Source organism: Equus asinus, chromosome 8 (genome assembly GCF_041296235.1).
Source record: "Equus asinus isolate D_3611 breed Donkey chromosome 8, EquAss-T2T_v2, whole genome shotgun sequence".
Lineage (NCBI taxonomy): Eukaryota > Metazoa > Chordata > Mammalia > Perissodactyla > Equidae > Equus > Equus asinus.
In genome coordinates, this window is record NC_091797.1 from 39,587,179 (window position 1) to 39,614,146 (window position 26,968).

The following is a 26,968-nucleotide window of genomic DNA, read 5'->3' on the forward strand; positions in this document are numbered from 1 at the left end:
TGGAAGGCAGGGATAGTGTTTGTGCATGCCAGGCTGACTCAAACTCCTCTTACAGTCAAACTGGCCGCTGTGCTTGTTGGGCTGGGGTCCTTCACAGATGTCAAGCTGAAGCCACTCAGTGGGGAGTGTTGTCACTGGCAGAGCTGCCACAGCACAGTGGGCTCTCCCATAGGCCATGGTAGCATTCATGTGGAGGCTGAACTGCCCCCACTCGCTCTTAGAGTCATACTGGCCACTGTGTGAGGCCCTGTGACCTGGCTTGCTGCTGCTAGGGTGAGGGAGGGGTGCACTCACCCGTCTCCGCTCCTTCCTGGGGATCCTGTCCATCCACCTTCAGATGTATAGCTCTGGGGGTCTCTCAGGCATCCTGTTGTGCTGTGTGGGTATCCTCTGTTGGCCAATGATTGTTTGTTTCATTGTAATTCAGAGGGGGAGAGGAAGGAAACAGCTCACTCTGCCATGTTACTGATGTCACTCCTGCAGTTTCAAAAGAATTTTAATATATTAAAATAGAAATTGATTCAGACTGTTTTAAGGTTTTTTGGTATATTCAGCAACATAAACATAGATTCATTCATTGATCAGATAATCAAATCAGACATGATGAACCAAAATTGGGGAGCTTTCTAGTGCAAATATTTTGTGTCTATGTGTATGTGAGTGTAGTTTTGGGAGTGGGAGGGAGTGGATGATGGAAATGTAGCATGTGATATATGGGCCATTTCCACATGTTCTGGGTTATAGTGCTCACAGTCACTTCTCCATAAGACTAACTATACCTGATTTCTTTACAGTTCAGAAAATTCCCACAGAGGTAAAATACTTTGGGAAGCTCTTTTAAGGACCTCACAGGAACAATGGAGTCCAGCTCTAGTCTATGAAAACTCTGCTTACATGAGAACCTCCAGACACACATTTTGTACAGGAGAGGAGTGAGGGACTGGATGTTGTAATGAACAGAAAGTGATCAGATTTTGTTACTATTGACGTTTGGTGGAAATATAGATGTCTATATTTAATATGTTCCATTTTTGTGTAAGATGACCATGTATGTGAAAGTTTCTTCAAGAAGTGAGTTATTTTTCAATATAGAATGATTAAACAATATGCTTGCTTTGTAGCCTGGCACTAAATTTTACCTAACTGTAATTACTTCAATCCATTATGAGCTTTTTGAGGTGTTAATAATCCTTGTGCCCATCATTTTATTGTTTTCACTATCACTTTCCTTCTGTTTTTACTTTTAGTTTATATCTTTTGTCTCTATTTAATTCAAATCTCCGTTTATATCTGCTGTCTCTCTCAGATCCTGTTGTCCTTCTATACTTGTCTTCTTTATCTTTCCCTTTGTTTCTGAGCATTTCCCTTTTCCCATTTTGGCTCTTTATCCATTTATCTAGTGATAACCACAGAAAATCAAAAGCAGGGAAGCAGTAGAGGGGTGGTAGCATTTCACTTGGGAAGTGTGGACCTTTCCTCCAACTTATCTCAGAGGACAAGCCCTGAGGAAGAGAATCTGAGGTTTCAGAATAATTCAGAGACCAGAAATAGCCTGTTCAATAATTTACTGAGGTGGTGGCAATTTAGATATTTTGGATGGATGGTTATCTTCATTATGTCTAGTCTACAGAGAGGATAGTGTCCTGGAAGCTGGTGGAGAAGCATTTGTGTTCTTTCCTTCTATGATCTTGCTTTTCCTTAGATCAGTGTTGATTGTTTTTGACTTCTTTTGGTCCACTAATTTGATTCCTTACAAATTCCTAATAATTTTTCCTTTTTATAGAATATCAGCCATATTTAAAAAATAATCCTGATCATTCATATTATTTTTATATAGCCTTTTTGTTTCCTGCTTTCTTATTGTCAGAGGTTTAATATTGGGTATAACATGAGTATAACCTTGTCCTATGTATCATTTCTTAGTTCCTCTGGCAATCTTTCTCTCTGTCTTTGTGTCTCTGTCTGTCTGTCTGTCTGTCTCTCTCTATAGAGCTGTATGAATATGTGTTCATTTTAAAGAATAATTAAAAAGTGAATAGTCATGCTATCACCACCCTTGTAAACTAGAACCTGGACAGTATCTTGGATAACCTCTCCCAATTGCATCCCTTTCCCTCTTCTTTGATCTTGACTTTGTTATAATCAGCCTTTTGATATTATTTTTAGTTTTGACTATAACTTTTGATTATAACTACTTTTACCACCCATGTTTGCATTCGTAAACAATAGTTTTTGAATTTTACATAGATTAAGTATTTTGTGACTTGCATCTTTTGCTCAATATTTTTGTGTGAAGGACATTGTTTTAATTTGTTTAGCTGTAGTTTTTTTCATATTTGTTATTGTATACTACTATATTGTATCAATAGTCCACAATTTATGCTTTTTACTGTTGATGAACATTTGGGTTGTTTCTAGGTTTTGGTTAATACAAATGATGCTGCTATGAGCACTCTTATTCATGTCTCTTGTGGCACATGACCAAGAACTACTTTAGAGAATATTAAGCCTAGTAATGTTAATTGTGGGTCAGCATTCCTAGATAGTGTCAAAGTATTATCCAAAGTGATTTTACCAATTAATACTTGCAGCAGCAGGAGTGAACTGGGAAGAAAAGCTTTAATAGCAGGTATGTAATTCCCTCCCTTCTCTGGACACCCTAAGCGGTATTGGGTTGCCTAGACCTCCTTATAAATATCACGATGGGATTTAACTAGTAGGGAGACAACGGAAAGTCTAACCTAAGAATGGTTTTAGGAGGAGATAGTTTATCTCTCTGAGCTGAATCTTATAAGTGAAACTGGAATTTCTGGGTATATGGGAAATAGTTGGCTACAGAATAAAAATTAATCAGCAAAACTCTTTATACTTGTGTGACTAATGGCATTTATAAGAGCTAAGATGCTTCAAACCTAAATGGCTTTCTCTGAGCCAGCTTGTATTGCTACTTAGCAGCCCTCTATTTCTATGAAACCAAATGTGTTCCAGTGTGGAAAAAGATTTCATATATATTTTTTCAAGTGCATTTGACATTTGGGGCCTAAGTTTGTCAAAGTGAGATGATGTTATTTACGCCTGCCTTTTGCCTATATAGTCAAGTAGAGATAAGTTATTTTGAAATTAATTGATTGATCTTCAAACTTGATTTCAGCAGGCAAAACACCCATTAACTTCCTTTCATTTTTCTTTAGCAATTATTTATAGCTATCCTGGTAAACTCAAAATCATTTGGAACTTAAATGCAAAGACTAGTGGACTTCAAACAAACTATGTAAGTTTCTTTAAAAAAATCAATAATCTTTTTTCATTGTTTGAGTAAATCATTAAAACTTTTGGATACAAACTGAACAATGTTATAGAGAATTTGAGATTGTTTTTTGTAGCCACCATAGAAATTTGGTAGTAAATGTGGAGTTGCCCTCCATTATATTCACCTTAAAGATGAGAATGTACCTAATTATTAGCTCTATAATCCCTTATAAGTTGGTTATAAAGTATATTGAGTAAAAAATCATTTACATTTAAAATTAAGTATCTGAATGAATTCTTATGTATTTATATACTTATGTGTAAAATTTTTTTGCAGTAGTGAGAGAAAACGTCTTAAGGTTCTGGTAAAACGTTTATGTCATTTAAAGATGAGAGAGAAGGTAGCTAAGAGGTCCAGGAATCATCCGTCCTCTCTCAAATGTATGAAGTTATACAAGAGATAGATTAGGCATCCCTTGGCATCCTCCTTGATATTCAGATTCCCTGAGGATTGTCTTCTCTGGACAGGTTGGTGATATCAAACAATTAACAGTATGGAGCATATGTTCCCCAGAGACTTCAGCCAGGTAAACAGATTTGGTTCTCCATCCATCCGTGCCAGCCCAAGTCATAGCACAGTGTCATACCACCCTCTCATGTTGCTGCTAAGGGTCTCCCAGTCATAAAACCAGGTCATTGTATTGGGGACATAATATTGAGAGTTAGAAATTGCTTTTCTTCTTCTTCCTACTACCTGAGGCAGAATGCAGATCTCTTGTACCATGTGAAGATATGTGAAGCCATCATGAGAAAGTGTCCTCTTGCTTAAGAAAAATTTCTGGATAATCCAATGCTGGTATAATTAACCTTGCACTCGCTCCACATACTTCTGATTCTATATATCCAAGTTCCAACCCCAGTACTCTATTGAAGGCGGCAAATTGAAGATGAGGTAGAGAAATAGCTTAGGACCCACAGAACAAAGGTGAGTGGAATGGAACTTAGTCTCTGTGTTGCTTTAGGAATTGGCAAGTTAGTTTATTTTCAGTTGCAATTGCTCTTGAAACAAAAAGCTAAGTTGGTTTGCCTACACGTCCACTGGCAAAAGAAACAAACTACAGAAATTCATCAAATATAAGAACTAAATTTTATTGTTCATTTTAGAAGCTGACAACTCGTTCCCAGATATTTCATTCTATTGTAGTACATTCACTGTATCTCAGCATGTACATATGGAAAATAACATAAATAGAGCATATTTCCGTGTAATAGAATATGTTCTTCAGTAATAGAATAATAGTGTGTGTATGTAAAAGTATTAGACCATATGCTTCCATTCTTTCCTTTTACCTCTTTATTCTCTGTGAAACTGCACAATATTTGTTCTCTGTCCTTAAAGTGTATTTTCAGTATCTGTAGTTTTTAAATGTTCTTTTCCTCCATTAAAGTGGGACAAAAATATGTCTAAAATATGTATGGAATCTTCAAAATGCTAGGTTGAAAGTTACAAGGAAGTTCCATTAAGTGAATATTGTGTCAATGCATTTTTATTTTGAGTTTATTGTTAATGAAGAATGATGATTCTTCACTTAAGTGCAAATACTAATTTGAAGAGGAAAAAGGAAAAGGTGACCTGATTGTTTAAATAGTTGGTGAATTAGGCCAATGACAATTTTTTTTATGGGTTTGCATTGAGGTGATGCGTAATGTACACTAGTGACCATCCTTCCATCCTTGCACATACTCATGAATGGACTCTTTTGTGTGAATGCTGTTGGGACCCCACTCAGATCCTTTTTGCTAGCTGGAGCATCCATCTAAACCCTGCTTGTTATTAGTATTGGCTGCTAAGATCATAGCCGTTCCTTTCTTCAGAGAATTGGCTTCAGCTGTAAAGGAGCCTCATTGCCAAGAGGTCTGCAGGAATTGGTGGGAGCAGCCCACAGTCAATGAGCAATTCATGGGATATACAAAAGGTTGCCTTTGCCTTAAGATGAGGTTAATTCGGCTGCAATTCACGTTCCAGAGCTGTGCTGTTCAATATAGTAGTAAGTAGCCACGTGTAGCTATTTACATTTAAATTAAAGAAAATTAAGTAAAATTTAAAATTTAGTTCCTTAGCTTTCACATTTAAAATACCACATTCAAACATGTGGATAGTGACTATTGTATTAGACAGTGAAGATAGAATATTTCTACCATCACAGATAGTTCTACGGCAGAGTCCTGCTCCAGCTTACTTATTTAATTAATTAATTAATTAATTTTTTGTGGTAACATTGGTTTATAACATTATATAAACTTCAGGTGTACCTCATTATATTTCTATTCCTGTATAGATTACATCGTTTTCACAACCCAAAGACTAATTACAATCCATCGCCACACATATGAGCCTAATCACCCCTTTTGCCCTCCCCCCTCCCCTTTTCCCCTCTGTAGCCACCAATCCAATCTCTGTCTCTATGTGATTGTTTGTTGTTTTTATCTTCTACTTATGAGTGAGATCATACGGTATTTGACTTTCTCCCTCTGGCTTATTTCGCTTCTGCTCCAGCTTCTTATGGGATCAGGCTCATGCTATATTTCACTTGTGATCACATCCTTGCTTAGCAACGTCCTCTGCTCTATTTTTCTGCTCTCACTCCCTTTATCCTAGGAACATTACTTCAAAAAACAACATGCAATAGAATTCCTACTTCAGCCTCTTCCTCTATAGAATGTGGATTAAAACACTGTTCATGTTCAGTGGACAGTATGCACTGTCATTTCCAGTACAGTGATAGATCCACTTTGCCCTCATTTATACACTCTCCATTGCCATCAGGGGCCAGTCCTACTAGATCTGGGTTCAGCTCAGACCTATGAGACAGAAGCATCATTAAAACAATAACAATTTAGTCATAGCACTGAGGCTGTGGATATTTTGCCAGCACTTTTCCAGGATTCATTCAGGAACTGGACAGGGCAGGGTGTGTGCGTTAAATATATCAGTGAATGTTGTATAATTTGAAATATCTTAAATACAGACATTATCTTGAGATTTTTTGCCTTTAAAATGTGTAGTTTGCTAAGTATCTAGCTTTATTGAAATATGTATTCTTCCACTAAAATTTTTGGAGTTATTTGTCCGTATTGTATAGTTATTGTAATTGTAAACTATTACCTCTATCACTGGATATCTCTCAGCACTAAGCACTTACCTCTTTCATTTGTTACCTATCCTCTTGATTCCTACTGTAAAAGCGTGTTCTTGTGAGATGTTACTTCCCATTATATTCCTTTTTGATGGTAATTGTCACATAGAATGCCATCTGTTTTGTAGAATCTATTTATTCTTATTTTACCAATTAAAAACTTTTTTCTATCTATATATTCTTAGTTTATCAATTATTTATTTTCTGTATCCAGAGTAATATTTAATGTGCAATTTTATAACTGAACTTTCCTGTATCATGTCACATTGTGATAGTTACCAAGGACACAATTCTTTATTCCTGTACCTAAGACGGACGTGTCTAACATTTCCAGCCATTATTATTTATATATTTTGTCTAATATGAATCAATCTTTCTTACTGCATTAAAGTCAATTGATGCCTACCTGAACAGAGATGATGATTCCCAGTCAAATTACACAATTCTTTAAATATGGTAGGAAGGAAACGAGATGAAGTTTCTCATTTGACTTCAGTCAAAAAAAAATTCCTTCCCTTGAAAGATTACTTTTTGGTGGTACAAACAGCTTTAGGAGGCATGGCTGCCACACAGGAAAGGAGGAGGGATCAAAGTGACGTAGATTAGCGGAACATACTTTTGAGAATCAATGGGATAGCACATCTTGCAGCTAGATCTTTCCCATATGCAGTCTTTCTGAAGGATAATAATTTTCCTGAATTGTAGCGAGAAAAAAATTGTAAGTAAAAGACAGAATATGACAGTATCCTAATACCTCCCAGTGTGCTCCCAGTGTGACATTGGAAGCTATTGTAACACACTGAGACAATCAGATTCTTTTTTCCATTTTAGCGGGCATCTCCCTTGTCTGATATTTATTTTTCAACCTGAAATCATATTCATTTTTATACCTGCTGGATAGGTAGCCATTCAACATTTTAAAAATTATTATATATATTATCCTGTAAAGCAGCAAATCATTTGTACAATTTTGTCTCACCAGGGTTTTATCTGTTATCAACTGCTGTCTTGGTTCTTATTGATATAAGAATATATCATTATTTTATTATATATATATTTATATATATATTTTATATATATATTTTATTATAATGGTGCATTATTATCTTGGTGTTTTTCCTTGGATGAGTTAGCATTTTATTTTTGCCCTCCTTCAATTTGGTGAGTGCTTCCTTTATTAGATATAATTTAAAAATTGTCCAGTGGTTCATTTCAGATGATTGTCTTTATATTTGTGTATATGTGCATGAGACTGAACCATGGTTTGTTTTTCTTTGCTGTTCTGAGCAGGTGTGAGTGAGGGGATGTATCCTGTCATGGCACGTTTAGACTGTCTCTCATATTTTTATAATTATTTCTGTTACGAAATGTTTTTCCATAGATTCTTAAGGGGATACTACTGATCACATTCTTATAAGAAATCAAAAGAAGCATGAAATATTGTGAAATACCACATCTTCTATGTCACATGTGGTGTTTACTCTGAATTTTAATACATCCATTTGATTGACAACAAAGTAATGTTGTGACTAAAAGTACAAACTTTGATGTCAAAGGCACCTGGGTTTGTGTTAAAACGCTTAGGAGTTTAACGATCTTGGGTAATCTATTTAACCGCTTAAATCAGTTTCTTCATATGTTTAAAGGAGATGGCAATGAATTTCGAAATATTTTGAGAGATTAGTTGAGATTACGCATGTCAATATTTTGGAGCATGTCAAACACTCACAACACTAGCTGGTATTAATATTATTAAGTGTAAGTGGCATATCAGTTCAGCCTTCAACCTTTGGATACTTTAATTTTTCAAACTTTAAATTTGAAAAATTTTTCACTGATTACATAGTTGTTTTTTGCCAGATATGAGAAATAGTACTCTTTCATGTTGTTTAGGATTGAGTGTAAAGTTAGATTAGTTTAACTAATCTTTCTCTTATATCATATATGAAATTTCTATTATATGTGCTTTTACTTTTCAAAATATATAACTTTTTTGTTTATTTTTCTTGCAACTAAATTACTGGACAAGGAGGACATTTATGTCATGATAGATGATATTTCCCAGCTGCCTCTCTACCACTAACTCTTCTTTCATTTGATCTTTGCTTTTCCCTTATTCAGATCTTATTAATATTTATTTTATGCCATTTTGTACCAATTTCTTTCACACATAAAAGTGTCTACACCCAAACCTGATTCAGATTTTAAATGTTTTATAAGAATTAAAAATTTACTATATGATTATCCATTTGAATATGCTAGAACTGAAATATTCGTTTTCTGATGCCAATTAAGTTCCTGTATGATCATGCTTACGTAATACTGAATAACTGGACGAAAATGGCTGTCAACTAACCTTAGGGCTGGCAATGTGTTTGGTCCAGTGTAACTGACTCTTCAAGATAGTTCCCAGAAAGGTGTATATATAAAATTAACTGATTGTACATGGATATTCTTAGATTTTAAAATACACAAATGTCCTTTTCTTTATGCCTCTCCTTGTATTACTTTTAGTTTTACATTACCTCTCTTTGACCTGTCATTGCTTTGACAATGTATCTGTCTTTATCTCTATGTATTTATATATTTAATTATTTTATCATAGGGAGTGACGTAAAGCATTACTCTTTTACTAAGATTATACAATTGGATAACATTTAAAAATGTTCATCCTGATTATAATGCTGATAGGGAATCATCCCACTACTTTCAGGAAATCCATACACTCTAGTTGTTGGTAATATGTGGAAATGAAATCAGCAGAAGAAAAAGAAAAATGTGGCCACTGGATTTTAGAGTTCTGATTCCAAGTGACTACACATAGCCAATGAATTTTCAGAGTTCTTATAAAATTGGTACGGTAATTTTAGGCATCTTGTGGGCATAGTTAAACATTGTATTTGAATGGTGGTAATTGAATGGTGTCTGAGTATTTAATTGTTCTACAATAAAAAAAGGACCTGGGTAGCCTTCACAAATGTAATATATTAGGTAGAGTAGAGAGGTGAAACTGCCAAAATGTGTATATTCGGCACTATAGTGATATTTTGAAAGTACTTCAGTCTTTTGTATATTTTAGATCATAAACTTCTTTATCTGAATGTATTTTAGAGATTATCTTCTATTATATTCTATTGCATGTGAGGTAGGTACAGTTCAGTGGTGTAGAATTTGAGATACATATTTAAAATAACCTCTCTCCCTCTGTCTGCTTCTCTTTATTTTTTCTGATCTCGCTTCCTGTGTTTCCCTCATTCCCATTTTCTCGAAAATGTTCCTATATTCTTACAGTACTTTAAATTCTATTAAACTCAATCAGAAACAGACCTTTGTTACCTATGACTGATGCAAACACAAGGTACATTATTTGATTTTTCTTACATTACATATCAATGATACTACTTTTAGTGATAATGTGAAACTGAATTGGTGTATGTCAATCTTAATGAGTACATCATTTATTAAACAGTTGTATATAAAATCCCATAGTTATATCTTTTAACATGATCAATTCATCTCCTGCCCCCTTTATTTTTTTTGAAGATACCTCCAAAAAGTTGCTAAATGCTTGGTCTTGATAGGAACCATGTGTTATCAAAGGATGGAACAGAGAAATGGAAGTTCTTTCACTGGCTTTGTCCTGCTGGCTTTCTCTGACAGGCCTCAACTGGAGCTAGTCCTCTTTGTGGTTCTTTTGATCTTCTATATCTTTACTTTGCTGGGAAACACAACCATCATCGCATTGTCCCACCTGGACCCACATCTTCACACCCCTATGTACTTTTTCCTCTCCAACCTCAGCTTTCTGGACCTGTGTTACACTACCAGCATTATTCCGCAGCTCCTGGTCAATCTCAGTGGAGCTGACAAGTGTGTCTCCTTTGCTGGTTGTGTAGTTCAGCTGTACATCTCTCTAGGATTGGGATGCACCGAATGCATTCTCTTAGGAGTTATGGCATTTGACCGTTATGTAGCTGTTTGCAGGCCCCTTCATTACACAGTAATCATGCCTCCCCGTCTCTGTGCCCTGATGGCTTCTGCTTCATGGTTTATTGGTTTTGCCAACTCCTTATTGGAGACAGTCCTCATCTTCCTTTTACCACTTTGTGGGAGGAATAAACTAGATCACTTTTTTTGTGAAATCCCTGCATTGCTCAAACTTGCCTGTGTTGACACCACTATGAATGAGTCTGAGCTCTTCTTTGCCAGTGTTATCATTCTTCTCATACCTGTTGCATTAATTATCCTCTCCTATGGTGGGATTGTCAGGGCCATCTCAAGAATAAAGTCTGCAGCAGGGCAGAGAAAAGCATTTGGGACATGTGCATCTCACCTCACAGTGGTCACTCTGTTCTACGGCACAGCCATCTATGCTTATCTCCAGCCCAGCAACAACTACTCTCAGGATCAGGGCAAGTTCATAGCTCTCTTCTACACCATCGTTACTCCCATGATCAACCCCCTCATATATACAGTGCGGAATAAGGATGTGAAGGGAGCAATGAGGAAGGTGCTTTGGAAGGACTATGACTCCAGATAATGGGGTAAGGAAGATGTTTTAATGAAAGGACTTGAATACCAGAGTCCTTAAGATGTTTGTGCTCTCCACGTATCATCCAAAATTTCTCATGACAACTTTCAAGGAAATTTATTTACGTCATTCTCCTATGAAAATGAATGTTCCAAATCTTAGTTCATGACTTCATTCCAGTCTTCAGAGGTACTGATTCAGTGTTCGTAGATCATCTGCATTATATTTATTATTTTTAAAAGCTCTACAGGATTTTCTTATTTGCATCCCCATTTGGGAACATTATTCCATTTCTATTCACAAAAGGACCTTTAAGTATGTACCATAAAGACACAGTCAAATAAGACCATAAAACCAGTGGAACACAGTAAGAAATATTAACATTTTAGCATTTTCTAGCAATCGTAGAGGGCTATCACTTATTCTTGCATTTTGGTGATGGCTATATTACAAAGTCCATAGGTTTACTGTATCAGAGCTTTTCACAGAAATAGGTGGGGAAACTGTGAGTAAAACAAGCTTTAAGCTCAAAGAAAAACCTGCTAATATCAATCCTGATAAAGCCATTCCGAAATTAGGTCCTACTGTGACCTCACCAGCATGGCGGCCGTATTATGTAACATTCATTGCATTGAAGGCTGTACAAGGATCCCTGGGTGAAGGATGTGATGTGACACTGCCAAGAACAATGGCAGCCCTTAGCTGATAATAACATCAGGCAGTGCTTACATATAATTTCGTACGTAGTCAGAGAAACATCGATGTAAGTTATGGCAGTTGGTTATTTTAATTTTTGCAAGCCACCTTTTTCCTTTCTCAGAATGGCTTTTGAGGACATTATCTCATCTGAATAGTACAAGACCCAAGTCCTGTTTCATAGTCTACACATTTCACCTATAGTAATGCAGCAAAAGTTTCAAAGGGTAGAATATGTTTAGATTTCTCTGTTCATACTATTTTATAAATTCTTTGACTCAGGCATCTATTAGTTACGGCCTTTGTATCTCACATCTGGCAAAGCCCCATATAATTTGAATTCAGTGGCATATTATAAAAATATCCGAAGTGGCCCTTTATTCCCAGGAATCCTCGTGTTGTGTAGAAGCTTACTCAGATTCATCTGGAGGAAATTTAAATAAAGTGCATATTAATTTTTAAAAATCTCTTTATGTCTAAGCTTTACAAATAGCCATCTCTTTATGAAATAACTGTCATGCAATTCTCAATTATGTAATAAGTGTAAACTTTCCAGAAAAATTGAATCTGCTATTCTAGCTCTTAGATTTCCACTCAGGCTCAGTTTACAGTGTAAATTTGATTCGGGGTATGGATCCTGTTTTTTGGTATATATTCAGTGTCATGAACAGTATATTTTTACACGGTGGTTAGAGCTTTGACAATGTCATAATCACAGAAACATTTCGTAAATGTAGATTTTACAACATGTAGCACAGTGCGGGTAAAACCATGTATGTATTTGGGTGGAGACATAAGCATAACAATTCTCATACATTTCCCTCTCCTGACAGCTAAACCTCCTCCTCCTTGAATCCCCTCAGTTGGTCATTCTCACGACACGTGATCTTGCAAGAGACACAGGTTGGCGACCTGTAAATGACAGCTAGGGCAAATTATACGCATGGTCAAGATTCTATCTATGTCCCCAATGGCATCACAGTATTCACACCTGAAATCAACACTTGGGAAACCACGTATTTTGACACCATAGTAATGCTTAACGCATACCAGTATAAAAACAGTTTTGGAATAGTATTTACCCACAATGGTGACAAATTTCCCACTTTCTATGATTATTCAACAACCCTCTGATAGTTATACTCAAATGGTCCCTTTAAAGTTTCACAAATGAAATTTCTTTGATTCAGAAAACCTCAAGGCCTCATGTAGCCAGAGAGACTGTTTTTCTGACTAGCAACTACTTCTCTGCTCTTAAGGACACATGAAACGCTGCCACAAAATGGATTTATTTTCTTTAAGCAAACGTTTGAATGGCATTTGAATAGTTAAATTACTTGGGAATAAATTACAGATGATAAAGATTTCTGGGTCCATGCTAAAATAAAAAAAAATTACTTAAGAGACCAAACACAACAAATTCTGTATTGTGCTGTAACATTTTTCAAATGAGATCTAGGAACTCTATCTTCTCAAGCTCTCCATGCTTGTCAACTGCCAAAATTATCTGGACTGTTTCCTTTTGAATCCTCACCAACAACAGTGGAAAGGCTGCAGCAGTCATACCTGGGCTTGGCCAAATTATTTTATCCCACCTGTGTTGAGCATCCGGAGTTCAGGACTAACATTATACCCTAGAGCAATTCATAGATTCTTCCAGCTCTTTCATCCTCTGAGGAACACAGGGTGCACACCACCAGCTCAGGTGATGAGCGATCACTGAGACCCAAAACGTCAATCAGGCTGGCGTAGAACACAATTTTTAACCGGCATAAAATATCCTAACAATAGCAAAGGATACAAACAGGAGCACCAACACATGCAATATCTATGGGGCCCCAATCCAGTCAGACACAGCTTCCTAAGTTTTCCTTTCTACAGTGGAATTCAATATTTTCTTTTTTGGAATGTGGGGCACTAACTTGTGTGGTACAAGTCAGCACAGAGAGGGCTTGGGAGTTTCTCAGTTTATAGTGTCCCCATCATTGTAGCGTTGCTCTGGATTTAGGACTAACTTTTATTCATTAGTATAATTGCAGCCCACGTGCTGTAATTTTACTACATTCTAAACAGATCCTATGCATCCTGCTGTGAACAAACTTTTGGGACTCTTCTCCCTGGTCTAACAGGTGAAGCTAGCAAGCAAGCTGCATATGCTTAAAGTCAGTACAAAAATCTATGTTGTACTATGAAGCAGCCGGGTAGGCTATCCTACTCCTGTGTTAGAATGCCCTTAGTTGGAGCTGGCCCGGAGGCGTAGTGGTTAAGTTTGCATGTTTTGCTTTGGTGGCCTGGGGTTTGCGGGTTCAGATCCCAGACATGGACCTACACACCACTCAACAACAGCCATGCTGTGACTGTGTCCTATAAATAAAGTAGAGAAAGACTGGCACAGATGTTAGCTCAGTGACAATCTTCCTCACCAAAGAAAAAAAAGAAGAGAAAAGAAAAGAATGACCTTGTAATATAGTTGAGAGCTTTCTTCCATCTTTTTACTGTAGTATCATATTTCAAAACTTGGTATGGCAGACATTGGGAACCACCCATATGGGACATTCTTGGAAGTGTGGTTTGCTGAAAATGTGGGCTGTTCACTGCTGAATTTAGTCAAACACGTAAAGAAGAATATCAATCCTACTCAAACTTTTTTGAAAAATAAAACAGGAGTGAACATTTGCAAATACATTTTATGACACCAACATTACCCTGCTTCTCTGCTTTTGGATTTCTGTAGTTATCACTGGATAAATGGATAAATAGCCCAAATGGGGAAAGGGAAAAGCAAAAGGCTCAGAAACAAAGGGAAAGAGAGAAGACAAAATTCTTACAAGCTCAAAAAACTCAGAATGCATTGAAGTAATTACAATTAAAACATAGTGCCAGACTACAAAGCAAGCATATTGTTTAATTATTATTTACTGAAAAACAATTCACTTTTTGAAAGCACTTTCACATACATGGTCATCTTACACAAAAAGTGGGACATATTAAGTATAGAAAGCTATATTTTCACCAAAAGCAATGGTAACAATCTGATAGCTTTCTGTTCAGTACAACATCCAGTCCTCCATCTCCCTCCTGTGCAGGATGAACCCTGGAGGTTCTCATGTAAGCAGAGTTTTCATGCACTGGAGCTGTACGCTCCCATTGCCTCTATGAGTTTTTTGAAAGATTTTGAAAAGTTTCATCTTTGTGGGTATTTTCTGGAACCTAAAGGAAATTAGACAATGTCATCTCATCTGCAAATAGTGACAGTTTTACTCGTTCCTTACTGATTCAGATGCATTTTTTCCTCTTAATTGCTCTGGCTAGGACGTCCACTACTATGTTGAATAGAAGTGGTAAGGGTGGGCATCCTTGTCTTCTTCCTGATTTTAGAGGAAAAGTTTTCAGCTTTTCACCACTAAGTATGATATTAGCTGTGGCCTTCTCCTATGTATCCTTTATTATATTGAGATACCTTCCCTCTGTACTGACGTTGCTGAAAGTTTTATCATAAATGCATGTTGAATTCTAGTCAAATGCTTTTTCTGCATCTATAGAGATGACCATATGATTTTTATCCTTCATTCTGTTAATGCGATATATCACATTGGTTGATTCATGCATATTGAACCACGCTTACATCCCTGGAATAGATCCCATTTGATCATGATGTATGACCCATTTAATGTATCGTTGAATTCAGTGTGATAATATTTTGTTGACAGTTTTGATCTGTGTTCTTCCAGGGGAAGATTTGTCTTCTCTATCTTTACCTTTGTTTCTGAGCTTTACCCTTTTCCCTTTCCCCATTTGGGCTCTTTATCCATTTATCTAGTGGAAACCACAGAAATCCAAAAGCAGGGCAGCTTTTGGGTGGCAGCATTTCACTTAGGAAGTGTGGACATTTCCTCCTACTTATCTCAGATAGGGGACAACAGTGAGGAAGAGAATCTGAGAGCTCGGAATATTTCAGAGACCAGAAATAGCCTGTGCAAGCATTTACTGAGGTCGTGGCAATTGAGATATGTCAGATGAAAGCCTGTCCTATGTCTAGCTCTACAGAGAGGATGGTGTCCTGGAACCTGGTGGAGAAGCGTTCCTGTTCTTTCCTTTTGCATTGAAGTTGCTTTTCCTTAAGGTTATTTGTGATTGTTCCTTGATGTATTTCTTTTAGTCCACCTGATTCCTTACAAATCCCTAATAATTTTTCCTTTTTCCTAAACTTAGCTTTTCCAAATGTGATGTTATCAACCATACTCATCCTCTAAAAAGTACTCCTGATCATTTATATTATTTTTATGTCACCCTTTTGTTTCCTGCTTTCTTATTGTTGTAAGTATCATATTGGGTCCCATGTGTTGTTCCTTATGTCCTCTTGCTTTCTCTCTCTCTGTCTCTTTCTCTCTCTATATATCTGTATAAAAATATGGCCAGTTTAGAGAATAATTAATAAGGGAATTGTCATAATATCACCATCCTTGTTAAGAACTAGAACCTGGACAGTACCTTGGACAGCCTCTCCCCAATTGCATCCTTTCCTCTCCCCTTGATTTTGTTATGATCAGGCTTTCGATATTCTTTTTAGTTTTGACTATAATTTTTTTAGGAAGGTCAGCCCTGAGCTAACATCTGCTGCCAGTCCTTCTCTTTTTGCTGAGGAAGATTGGCCCTGAGCTAACACCTGTACCCATCCTTTTCCGTTTTCTATGTGGGCCACCTGCCACAGCATGGCTTGATAAGCAATGTGTAGGTCTAGGCCCAGGATCTGGGCTGGCGAGCCTCCGGGCCACTGAAGCCGAGGGCACGAGCTTAACCGCTGTGCTGGCCCCTTGACTACAATATTTTACTATAGCTGTAGTTTTACCACCTATGCTTGCATTCATAAACAACAGTTTTTTTTTTAACCTGTTTTTGAACTTAATCTGGAAGCATTGACTACTTTGTGATCTTCATCTTTTGCTCAGTATTTCTCTGAGGACGTCATTTTGATTTGTCTAGCTGTAGTTTTTTCACATTTGTTATTGCATAGTTATATCAGTTACATCAGTAGGCCACAATTTTCCCACTTTACTGTTGATAAACATTTGGATTGTTTCCAGGTTTTGGTTAATACAAATAATGCTGCTATGAGCATTCTTATACATGTCTCTGTCTCGAGTCACATGGCCAAGAATTACTCTAGAGAATATTTAACCTAGTAATGTTAATTGCAGGTTGGCATTCCCAGATAATGTCAAACTATTATCAAAGTAATTCTACCAATTAATACTTGCAGCAGCAAGAGTGAATTGGGAAGAAAAGTGTCAATAGCAGGTCTGTAATTCCCTCCCTCCCCTGGACACCTTAAGCAGTATTAGTCTTGCCTCGTCCTCCTTATAAATATCATATGGGATTTAACTAGTAGGGAGATATCTGAGAAAATCTAACCTAAGAATTTTTTAGTAGGAAATAGATAATTTACCTCTCTATGCTGAAGTTTATAAATAAAACTGGAGTTTATGGATATATGGGAAACAGTTGACTATAGAATGGAAGTTAATCACTGAAGCTCTCTATACTTGTGTGACTAATGGCATATAAAAACCAGGATGTTTCAAACTTCAATGGCTTTCTCTGAGCCAGCTTATGCTGCTACTTAGCAGTTGTCTATTACTCTGAAACCAAATGTGTTCCAGTCTGAAAGAAGAGACTTTTTTTTTTGAAGTTGCATTTTATATTTAGGGCCCAAACTTGCCAAACTCAGATGGTATTTATGCTTGCCTTTTGCCTGTACAGTCAAGTGAAGACAAGTTGTTTTGAAATAAATTAATTGATCTTCAAACTTGACTTCAACAGCCAAAGCACCCCTCATAATGCTCCATTTTTCTTTAGTGATTATTTATAACTATCCTGGTATACTCTAAATCATTTGAAATGTAAATGCAAAGACTAGTTGAATTCAAACAAACCATGTAAGTTTCATTAAAAAATCAATAATTTTTCTTTTTATTGTTTGTGTGAACCCTTAAAACTTTTGGATATAAACTGAACAATGGTGTAGAGGATGTGAGATTTTATTCCTTAGCCTATGTGAAGTTTGGTAATAAATGTAGTGGTTGTCCTCCATTATAGTCCCTAACCTTATAGATCCTTATATTCCTAAGCTTAAAGATTAGAATGTGCCCAATTGTTAGCTCTGTGATCCTTTGTAAGTTGGTTATGAACGGAATTAAGAAATTAATTTACATATTTACTTTTAAAATTGAGAAACTGAATAAATTTTTATTTATATATTTGTATGTTTATATGTAAAATTATTTTGCAATTCGAGAAAAATAATCTTAAGTTTTTGTAAAACATCTAAGTCACTCAAAGATGAAAGCAAAAGTAATTGGTGGGGGAGGGAAGCCTGGTGGTGTAGTGGTTAAGTGCATGATCTGCTTCAGCGGAAGGGGTTTGCAGGTGTGGATCCAGCACGCCTCTTCAAGCCATGCTGTGGCGGCATCCCACATAAAATAGAGGAAGATTGGCACAGATGTTAGCTCAGTGACAATCTTCTTCAAGCAAAAAGCGGAAGATTGGGAACAGATGTTAGCTCAGGGCAATCTTCCACACACACATAAAGAAAAAGTAATTACAGGGGGATCTAGAGAGTTATCTGTCCTCTCTTAAATGTATGAAATGAATAACAGAGACAGATTAGGCATCCTCTGGCATCTTCCTTGATATTCAGTTTCCCCGAGGTTGTCATCTCTGAGCATCTGGGGGACATCAGCCAATCAACAGTACAGGACATACATTCCCCAGAGACTTCAGCCAGGTAGACAGATTTGGTTCACCATCTGTGCTAGACCCGTCACAGAACAGTTTCACACCATCTTCTCATGTTGCTCTTAAGGTCTCACTGACACATAGCCAGGTCATTGTATTTGGGAAATAATACTGAAATTTAGAAATTGCCTTTCTTTGTCTTTCTACCACCCAGAGGTAGAAAGCAGATCTCTAGTACCATGTGAAGATATATGAAGTCATGAGAAAGAATCCCCTTGTTTCAGAAAAATTTCTGGATAATCCAACGCTGGTATAATGAATCTTGGCACTCACTCCACATAACCTACTTCCTGACTCTACATATCCAAGTTCCAACCCTAGTGCTCTATGAAAGGACTCCTTTGTATGAATGCTGTTGGCGCCTTGCTCAGATCCTTTATATTTGGCTGGAGCCTCCATCCATCCCTTACTTATTATAAGTATTGACTGCTAGATTCCCAGCCATTCCCTTTTTCAGAGAATTGCTGTCAGCTGAAAAGGAGCCTCATTGCCAGGAGGTCTCTGCAACCTGGTCAGGGCAGCTCACAACAAATGACTCTTGGGATATACAAAAGGCTGCCTTTGCCTTGAGATGAGAACAATTCTCCTGCAGTTCATGCTCCAGAGGTGTGCTGTCCAATACAGCAGTAACTAGCCACATGTAGCTATTTAAATTTAAATTAATTAAAATCAAATAAAATTTAAAATTCAGTTTCTTAGCTACCACATTGCAAATGCTCAGGTGGCAACATATGGATAGTGGTTACTGTATCAGACAGTGAAGACAGAATATTTCTACCATCACAGATAGTTCTATTGCAGAGTCCTGCTCCAGCTTCTTATGGGATCAGGCTCATGCTATATTCCACTTTAGATCACATCTTAGCAACATTCTCTGCTCTGTTTTTCTGCTCTCACTCCCTTTATCCTGAGAATATTCCCTCAAAAAACAACATGTAATGGAATTCCTACTTCAGCCTCTTTTTTCATAGAACCTGGACTAAAACACTGTCCATGTTCAGTAGACCTGTCATTACCAATAGAGTGGTAGATATATTTCCCCCTCATTCATACATCCTCCATTGCCATTAGGAGCCAGTCCTAATATATTTGAGTCAACTTAGACCTATGAGACAGAAGCATTGTTAAAGCAATAGCAATTCAGTCATAGGACTAAGGCTGTGGAAATTTTGTGAGCACTTTTCAGAATTTATTCAGGAACTGGACAGGGCAGAGTTTGTATGTTAAATATTTCAGTGAATATTGTATAATTTGAAATATCTTAAATACAAACATTATCTTGAGGTCTTTTGTCTTTAAAATGTGTAGTTTGCATACTGAGTATTGGATAAAGAGTTAGATTAATTGTCAATATTGTACAATTATTGTACAATTATTGTAATTGTAAAATACTACCTCCACCACCTGATATGTGTCAATTCTAAGCATTTAACTTGTTTCATTTGATGCCTGTTCTCTTTATAATTGTATAATTGTGTTCTTGTGAGATGTCATTTCCCATTATATTCTTTTTTTGATGGTAATTGTTACATAGACTTCCATCTTTGTTTTGTAGAATCTATTTTTATTTTACCTATTTGGAATATATAATCTTCATTTTTTAAATTATTTTTTCTATCCAAAGTAATAATTTATGTGTGATTTTTGTAATGGGGTTTTCCCATATCGTGTCATATTGTGATAGTTACTAAGGATGCCATTCTTTCTTCCTATACCTAGGATGACTGTGTCTAATATTTCCAGTCATTATTATTTATATAGTTTATCTAAAATGAATCAATCTTTTTTTACTGCATTGAGTCAACTGATGCTTATCTAAACAGAGATGATGATTCCCAGTCAAATTACACAATTCTTTAAATGTGGTAGGAAGGAAATGAGGTAAAATTTCTCATTTGACTTTAGCCAAAAAAATTCCTTCTCTTGGGGGCCGGCCCGGTGGTGCAGCTGTTAAGTTCCGACTTTCCACTTCTTTGGGGGGGTGCCCAGGGTTCACTGGTTTGGATCCCGGGTGTGGACATGGCACTGCTTGGCACACCATGCTGTGGTAGGCGTCCCACATATAAAGTAGAGGAAGATGGGCATAGAGGTTAGCTCAGTGCCAGGCTTCCTCAGCAAAAAGAGGAAGACTGGCAGTAGTTAGCTCAGGGCTAATCTTCCTCAAAAAAAAAAAATCCTTCTCTTGGAAGATTGCTTTTGCGGTGGTGCAAACAACCTTAGGAGGGATGGATGCCGAGTAGGAAAGGAGGAAGGGAACAAAGTGACCCGCATCAGCAGAATACACTCTTGAGAATCAATGGGATAACGCATCTTGCAGCTAGATCTTTCCCATATCCAATCTTCCTAAAGGATAATCATTTTCCTGAATTGTAAAGAGAAAAAAATTAAAAGTAAGAAGATAGAATACGACATTAGTATCCTAATTACCTCCCAGTGTGCTCTCCAGTGTGGCACTGGAAGCAGTTGTAACACATGGAGACAATTACATTTTTATTTCTGTTTGGTGGGCATCTCCTTTGCCTAATGTTTTATTTTTCAACTGAAAATCATATTCATTTTTATATCTGCCAGATAGGTAGCCATTCAGCATTTATATATCTGTATATATCTGTATCTATCTATATAATCCTGTAAAGCAGCAAATCTTTTGAACAACTTCATTTCAACAGGGTTTTATCTTTTATCAACTGCCTTCTTTGTCCTTATTGATATGAAAATGTTAAAACATAACATTATTTTATTATAAACGTGCATTATTATATTGGCATTTTCTTTGGATGTTAGCATTTTTTTGGCCCTCCTTCAATTTGGTGAATGCTTCCTTTATTAGTGCATTTTAAAAATTTGCCAGCAGTTCGTTTCAGAAGAGTGTCACTATATTTGTGTATGTATGTGCGCATGAAACTGAACCATGGTTTGTTTTTATTTGTTCTTCTGAGCAGACGTGAGTCAGGGGATGTCTCCTGGAACTGCACATTTAGACTATCTCTCATGCTTTTATAATGAATTCTATTATGAAATTTTTGCAGATACCACTGATCACATCCTCGTAAGAAATTAAAGGAAGTGTGAAATATTGTGAATATGACATCCTCTATGTCACATGTGGTGACTTGCTCTGAATTTTAATACATTCATTTCATTCATGATAAAGTAATGTGGTGGTTAAACGTATGAAGTCTGACATCAAAGAGACTTGGCTTGTGTTAAAACATTTAGGATTTTAATGATCTTGGGTAAGCTGTTTAACCACTTTAACCTTCTTCTTCATATGTAAAAAGGACAAAATACTAGCCAAATAGAATACAACAATATGCTAAAAAGAAGCTATGAAAAAGGAGACAGAAATTAATTTCAAAAATTTTTTGAAAGCTTAGTTGAGATTATGCTTGTCTATGTCTTAGAATTTATAAACACTCAATCGTACCAGCTCGTATTAATATTATTAAGTGTAAGGAACATATCAGTTCAGCCTTCAACCTTTGGATACTTTAATTTTCCAAACTTTAAATGTGAAAAAATTTTTATTAATTTAATATTATTGTTTTTGCCAGATTTGTGAACTAGTACTCGCCATACTGTTGTTTGGGGATTGAGTGTAAATGTAGATTAGTTTAACTAATGCTTCTCATATATGATGTATTAAATTTCTATTATGTGTGCTTTTATATTTCAAGACACTTGATTTTTGTGTTGTTTATTTTCCTTGAAACTAAGTTTGGGACAAGGAGGACATTTATGTCAGTGATGGAGAAATATTTCCTAGTGACCTCTCTCCTACTGACTCTTCTTTCATTTGACCTTTACTTTTCCCTTATTCAGATTTTATTAACATTTTTTTTTCTTTAAAGATCGGCACCTGAGCTAACAACTGCTGCCAATCTTTTTTTTTTTTTGGCTTTATCTCCCCAACCCCCCCCCCCTTACATAGTTGTATATCTTAGTTGCAGGTCCTTCTAGTTGTGGGATGTTGGATGCCACCTTAACGTGGCCTGACGAGTGGTGCCATGTCCATGTCCAGGATCCGAACCCTGGGCTGCCGCAGCGGAGTGCGAGAACTTAACCACTCGGCCATGGGGCCGGCCCCTTAACATTTATTTTATGCCAATTTTGTACCAATTTATTTGATACATCAATAGGTCTATACCCAAACCTGATTCAGATTTTAAAGGTCTTAGAAAATGAAAAATTTATTGTATGCCTAACGATTTGAGTATAATAGAAATGAATTATTTATTTTCTGATGCTACTTAGGTCTGCATGTGACCACGCTTGTGTAACACTAAATAGCTGGGTGAAAATGGCAATCAACTAACCTTAGAGCTGGCAATGCATTTGGTCCAGTGTAACTAACTCTTCAAGGTAGCTCCCAGAAAAGTGTATATATAAAATTAACTGAATGTAGATGGATGTTCTTAGATTTTTATATTTCCAAAATATCGTTTTCTTTATATGTTTCCTGGTATTACCTTTAGTTTTGCAATGTATCTCTTTGACCTGTCATTGCTTTGACAATGTGTCTGTCTTTATTTCTGTATGTTTATTTATTTATTTTATCACAGGGAGTGAGGTAAAGCAATCACTTTATATATAGACTGCACAATTGGATAATTTCTCAAAATGTTTATCCTGATTAAAGTGTTGATAGTGAATAATTCTACCTTTTTCAAAAATTCCAGGCACGCTAGTTGTTGGTAGTATTGAAAACGAAATCAACAACAGAAAAAGGCAAGTGTTGCCACTGGATTACAGAGTTCTGATTAAAAAATTGTCCCATTTGCAACAACATGGATGGACCTTGACAGTATGATGTTAGGCGAAATAAGCCAGATAGAGAAAGACAAATACTGCATGATTTCACTCATATGTGGAAGATAACAAATACAGGATAAAGAGAATAGATTAGTGGTAACCAGAGGGGAAGGCAGTGGAGGGGTGGGTGAAAGGGATAAAGGGGCACGTAAGTATGATGATGGATAAAAATTAGACTACTGGGGGTGAGCATGATGAAGTGTATTCAGAAATTGATAAAAAATAATGTACACCCCAAATTGCACATTGTTATAAACCATTATAATCCCAATAAAATTACTTGGAAAAAAAATAAATACCGCAATACTCTAAAAAAAAAAAAAGACATCTAGATCATAATAGGAATTTGATGCATATTTCTTAAACAACAAATAAATACAATTTGAATGTAAAAAAACCTAACTATGCACAGCCAGTGAATTTTCAGAGTGCTTGTTAAATTAGTACAGTAATTTTAGGCATCTTGAGGGCAAGAAGGAGTTAAGTATTGTAATTGAAAGGTGATATTTTCCTGTTGTATCTGATATTTTTTGAGGAAGATTAACCCTGAGCTTACATCTGCTGCCAATCTTCCTCTTTTTGCTGAGGAAGACTGGCCCTGAGCTAACATCTGTGCCCATCTTCCTCTACTTTATATGTGGCATGCCTACCACAGCATGGCATGCCAACCGGTGCCATGTCCGCACCCAGGATCCGAACCGGTGAACCCTCAGCCACTGAAGCGAGACGTGCCAACTTAACCCCTGAGCCACCGGGCCAGCCCCATATCTGATTATTTAATTGTTTTACTACCATACTAAAAGACCAGGGTAGCATTCACAAATATAATATGTTATGTAGAGTAGACAGGCAAAACTACCAAAATATATATAGTCAGCACTATTAGTGACATTTTGAATGTAATTTAATCCTTTGTATCAGTACATTCCAGATCATAAATTTCTATATCTGAATGAATTTTTGAGATTATCCTGTTATATTCTATTGCATGTGAGGTATGTGCAAATTCAGTTGTGTAGAATTTTGAGATACATATTTAAAATAAGTTCTCTCCCTCTGTCTGCATCTCTTATTCTTTCTGATCAATCTCTCTGTTTTCCCCTCATTTTCATTTTCTCAAAAACATGCATATATTCTTTCAGTACTTTAAATCCTATTAAACTCAATCTGAAACAGATCCATGATTGATGCAAACACAAGGTCCATGATTTGATTTTTGTATATTAAATATCAATGATATTACTTTTTGTGATGATGTAAAACTAAATTGGTCTAAGATATGTCAACTTCAATGAGCACATCATTTATTCAAATAGTTACATATAAAACATCTTGGACATGTCTTTTAACATGATAGATCCCTCATCCCTTTTTTTGGAATTAGGAATTAAAAAAAATTCCTAAATGCTTGGTCTTGACAGGAACCATGTGCAGACAAAGGACGGAAAAGAAAAATGGAAGTTCTTTCACTGGGTTTATCTTACTGGCTTTCTCTGACAGGCCTGGACTGGAGCTGGTCCTCTTTGTGGTTCTTTTGATCTTCTATATCTTCACTTTGCTGGGAAACACAACCATCATCGCACTGTCCCACCTGGACCCACATCTTCACACCCCTATGTACTTTTTCCTCTCCAACCTCAGCTTTCTGGACCTGTATGACACTACCAGCATTGTTCTGCAGCTTCTGGTTAATCTCAGTAAAGAAGACAAATGTATATCCTTTGGGGGTTGTGTGGTTCAGCTGTTATATCTCTGTAGGTTTGGGAAGTACAGAATGCATCCTCTTAGGATTTATGGCATTTGACTGCTCTGCAGCTGTTTGCAGGCTCCTCCTCTACACAGTAATCATGCACCCCCGTCTCTGTGCCCTGATGGCTTCTGCTTCATTGTTCGTTGGTGTTGCCAACTCCTTATGGGAGTGGGTGCTCATCTTCCTTTTATTACTTTGTGGGAGAAATAGATTAGACCACTTCCTTGGTGAGGCCCCTCTGTTGTTCAAGCTTGCTTGTGTGGCATCACTATGAATGAATCTGAGCTCTTCTTGTCAGTGTTATCATTCTTCTTATACCTGTTGCATTAATCATGTTCTCCTATGGTCGGATTTTCAGGGCCGTCTTTAAGAGTAAAGTCTGCAGCCGGCCAGAGAAAAGATTTGGGACATGTGTGTCCCACCTCACAGCGGTCACCCTGTTCTGTGGGACAGGCATCTATGCCTATCTGTAGCCCAGCAACAGCTACTCTCAGGATCAGGGCAAGTTCATATCTCTCTTCTACACCATCCCATGGTCAACCCCGTTATGTATATGCTGCAGAACAAGGATATGAAAGGAGCAATGAAGAAGGTGCTTTGGAAGGACTATGAGTCTAGATAACTGGTTAAGGAAGATGTGTTAATGCAAGAACTTTGAATACGAGAGTCCTTAAGATGTTTGTGTCCTGAGTGTGTCACCCTAATTTCCCCTGACAGATCTCAAGGGAATTTCTCACTTCATTCTCCTATGAAAGTAAGTTATTAAAACCTTGAATTCATTCCAACATCCAGAGATGCTCATTCCCTGTTCCTTAAGCATCTGCATTATATTTATCATTTTCAAAAACAGAGCTTTCTCATTTACACTAGCATTTAGAAACATTATCCCTTTTCTACTTGCAAAAAGACATTTAAGTACATATCATAAAGGCACAGCCAAATAAGAGTGTAAGCCACTGAAACACTGTAAGAAATATTAATATTTTAGCATTTTCTGGTAATTGCCTGAGGGCTATCACTTATTCTTGCATTTTGATCATGGTCTATTACAAAGTCTGCAGGTTGACTGTATCCAAGCCTTTCACAGAAGTAGGTGGGGAAACTGGAAAAACGAGCTCTAAGCTCAAAAAAGAAAACTTGCTAACAACAATCCTGATAAAGCCATTTCGACATTAGGTCCTATAGTGACCTGACCAATGTGGCAGCCACATTATGTAGCATTAATTTCATTGTAGGCAGTACACAGGATCACTGGATGAAGGATGTGAATGCAATGCCACCAGTGACAATGGTAGCCATTAGCTGGTAATAACACTAGGTAGTGCTTATGTAGAATTTTGTACATAGCCAAGTGGTGCCATGTCCGCACCTGAGATCCAAACCAGGGAACCCTGGCCGCTGAAGCGGAAGGTGCGCACTTAACTGCTGTGCCATTGGGCCAGCCCGTGTGTCACATTTATTGATTTGTGTATGTTGGACCATCCTGCATCCCTGCTATAAATCTCACTTACTCATGGCATATGAATCTTTTAATATGCTGTTGAATTTGGTTTGCTAATATTTTGTTGAGCAATTTTGCATGTATATTCATGAAGGACATTGATTTGTAGGCTTTTTTTTTTTTTTAATGTTTATCTGGGTTTGGTTTCGGGGTTATGCTAGTCTTGTAAAATGAATTCTGGAATGTCCTCCATCTTCAAGTGTTTTGAAGAGCTTGAGAAAGATTGGCATTAGTGCTTTAAATGTTTGGGAGAGAAGGGGTGGCTACACTTATGTTAGGCAAAATAAACTCTAAGTCAAAAATGGTAACAAGAGACAAAGAACTTCATTATATAATGATTAAAGGGTCAATTCTTTAAGAAGACACAACAATAGTAAATATATTGGACCCAAAAAAGGAGCAAATAAATATATTAAGCAAATACTAACAGATCTGAA

At 36.7% G+C, this 26,968-nt stretch overlaps 1 protein-coding gene across 1 annotated transcript; it reads left to right on the plus strand.

Moving 5' to 3' along the window:
- The first annotated feature begins 10,047 nt into the window (after nucleotides 1-10,047).
- On the plus strand, nucleotides 10,048-10,986 carry LOC139046070 (putative olfactory receptor 2B8). Its single transcript, XM_070516841.1, has one exon. The coding sequence runs from the start codon at nucleotides 10,048-10,050 to the stop codon at nucleotides 10,984-10,986; it is 939 nt and encodes a 312-aa protein (XP_070372942.1).
- Nucleotides 10,987-26,968: the final 15,982 nt, after the last annotated feature.

Bases quoted from the DNA above. Each gene is read 5' to 3' on its own strand.
- LOC139046070 (XM_070516841.1), top strand. From the start codon at position 10,048: ATGGAACAGAGAAATGGAAGTTCTTTCACTGGCTTTGTCCTGCTGGCT.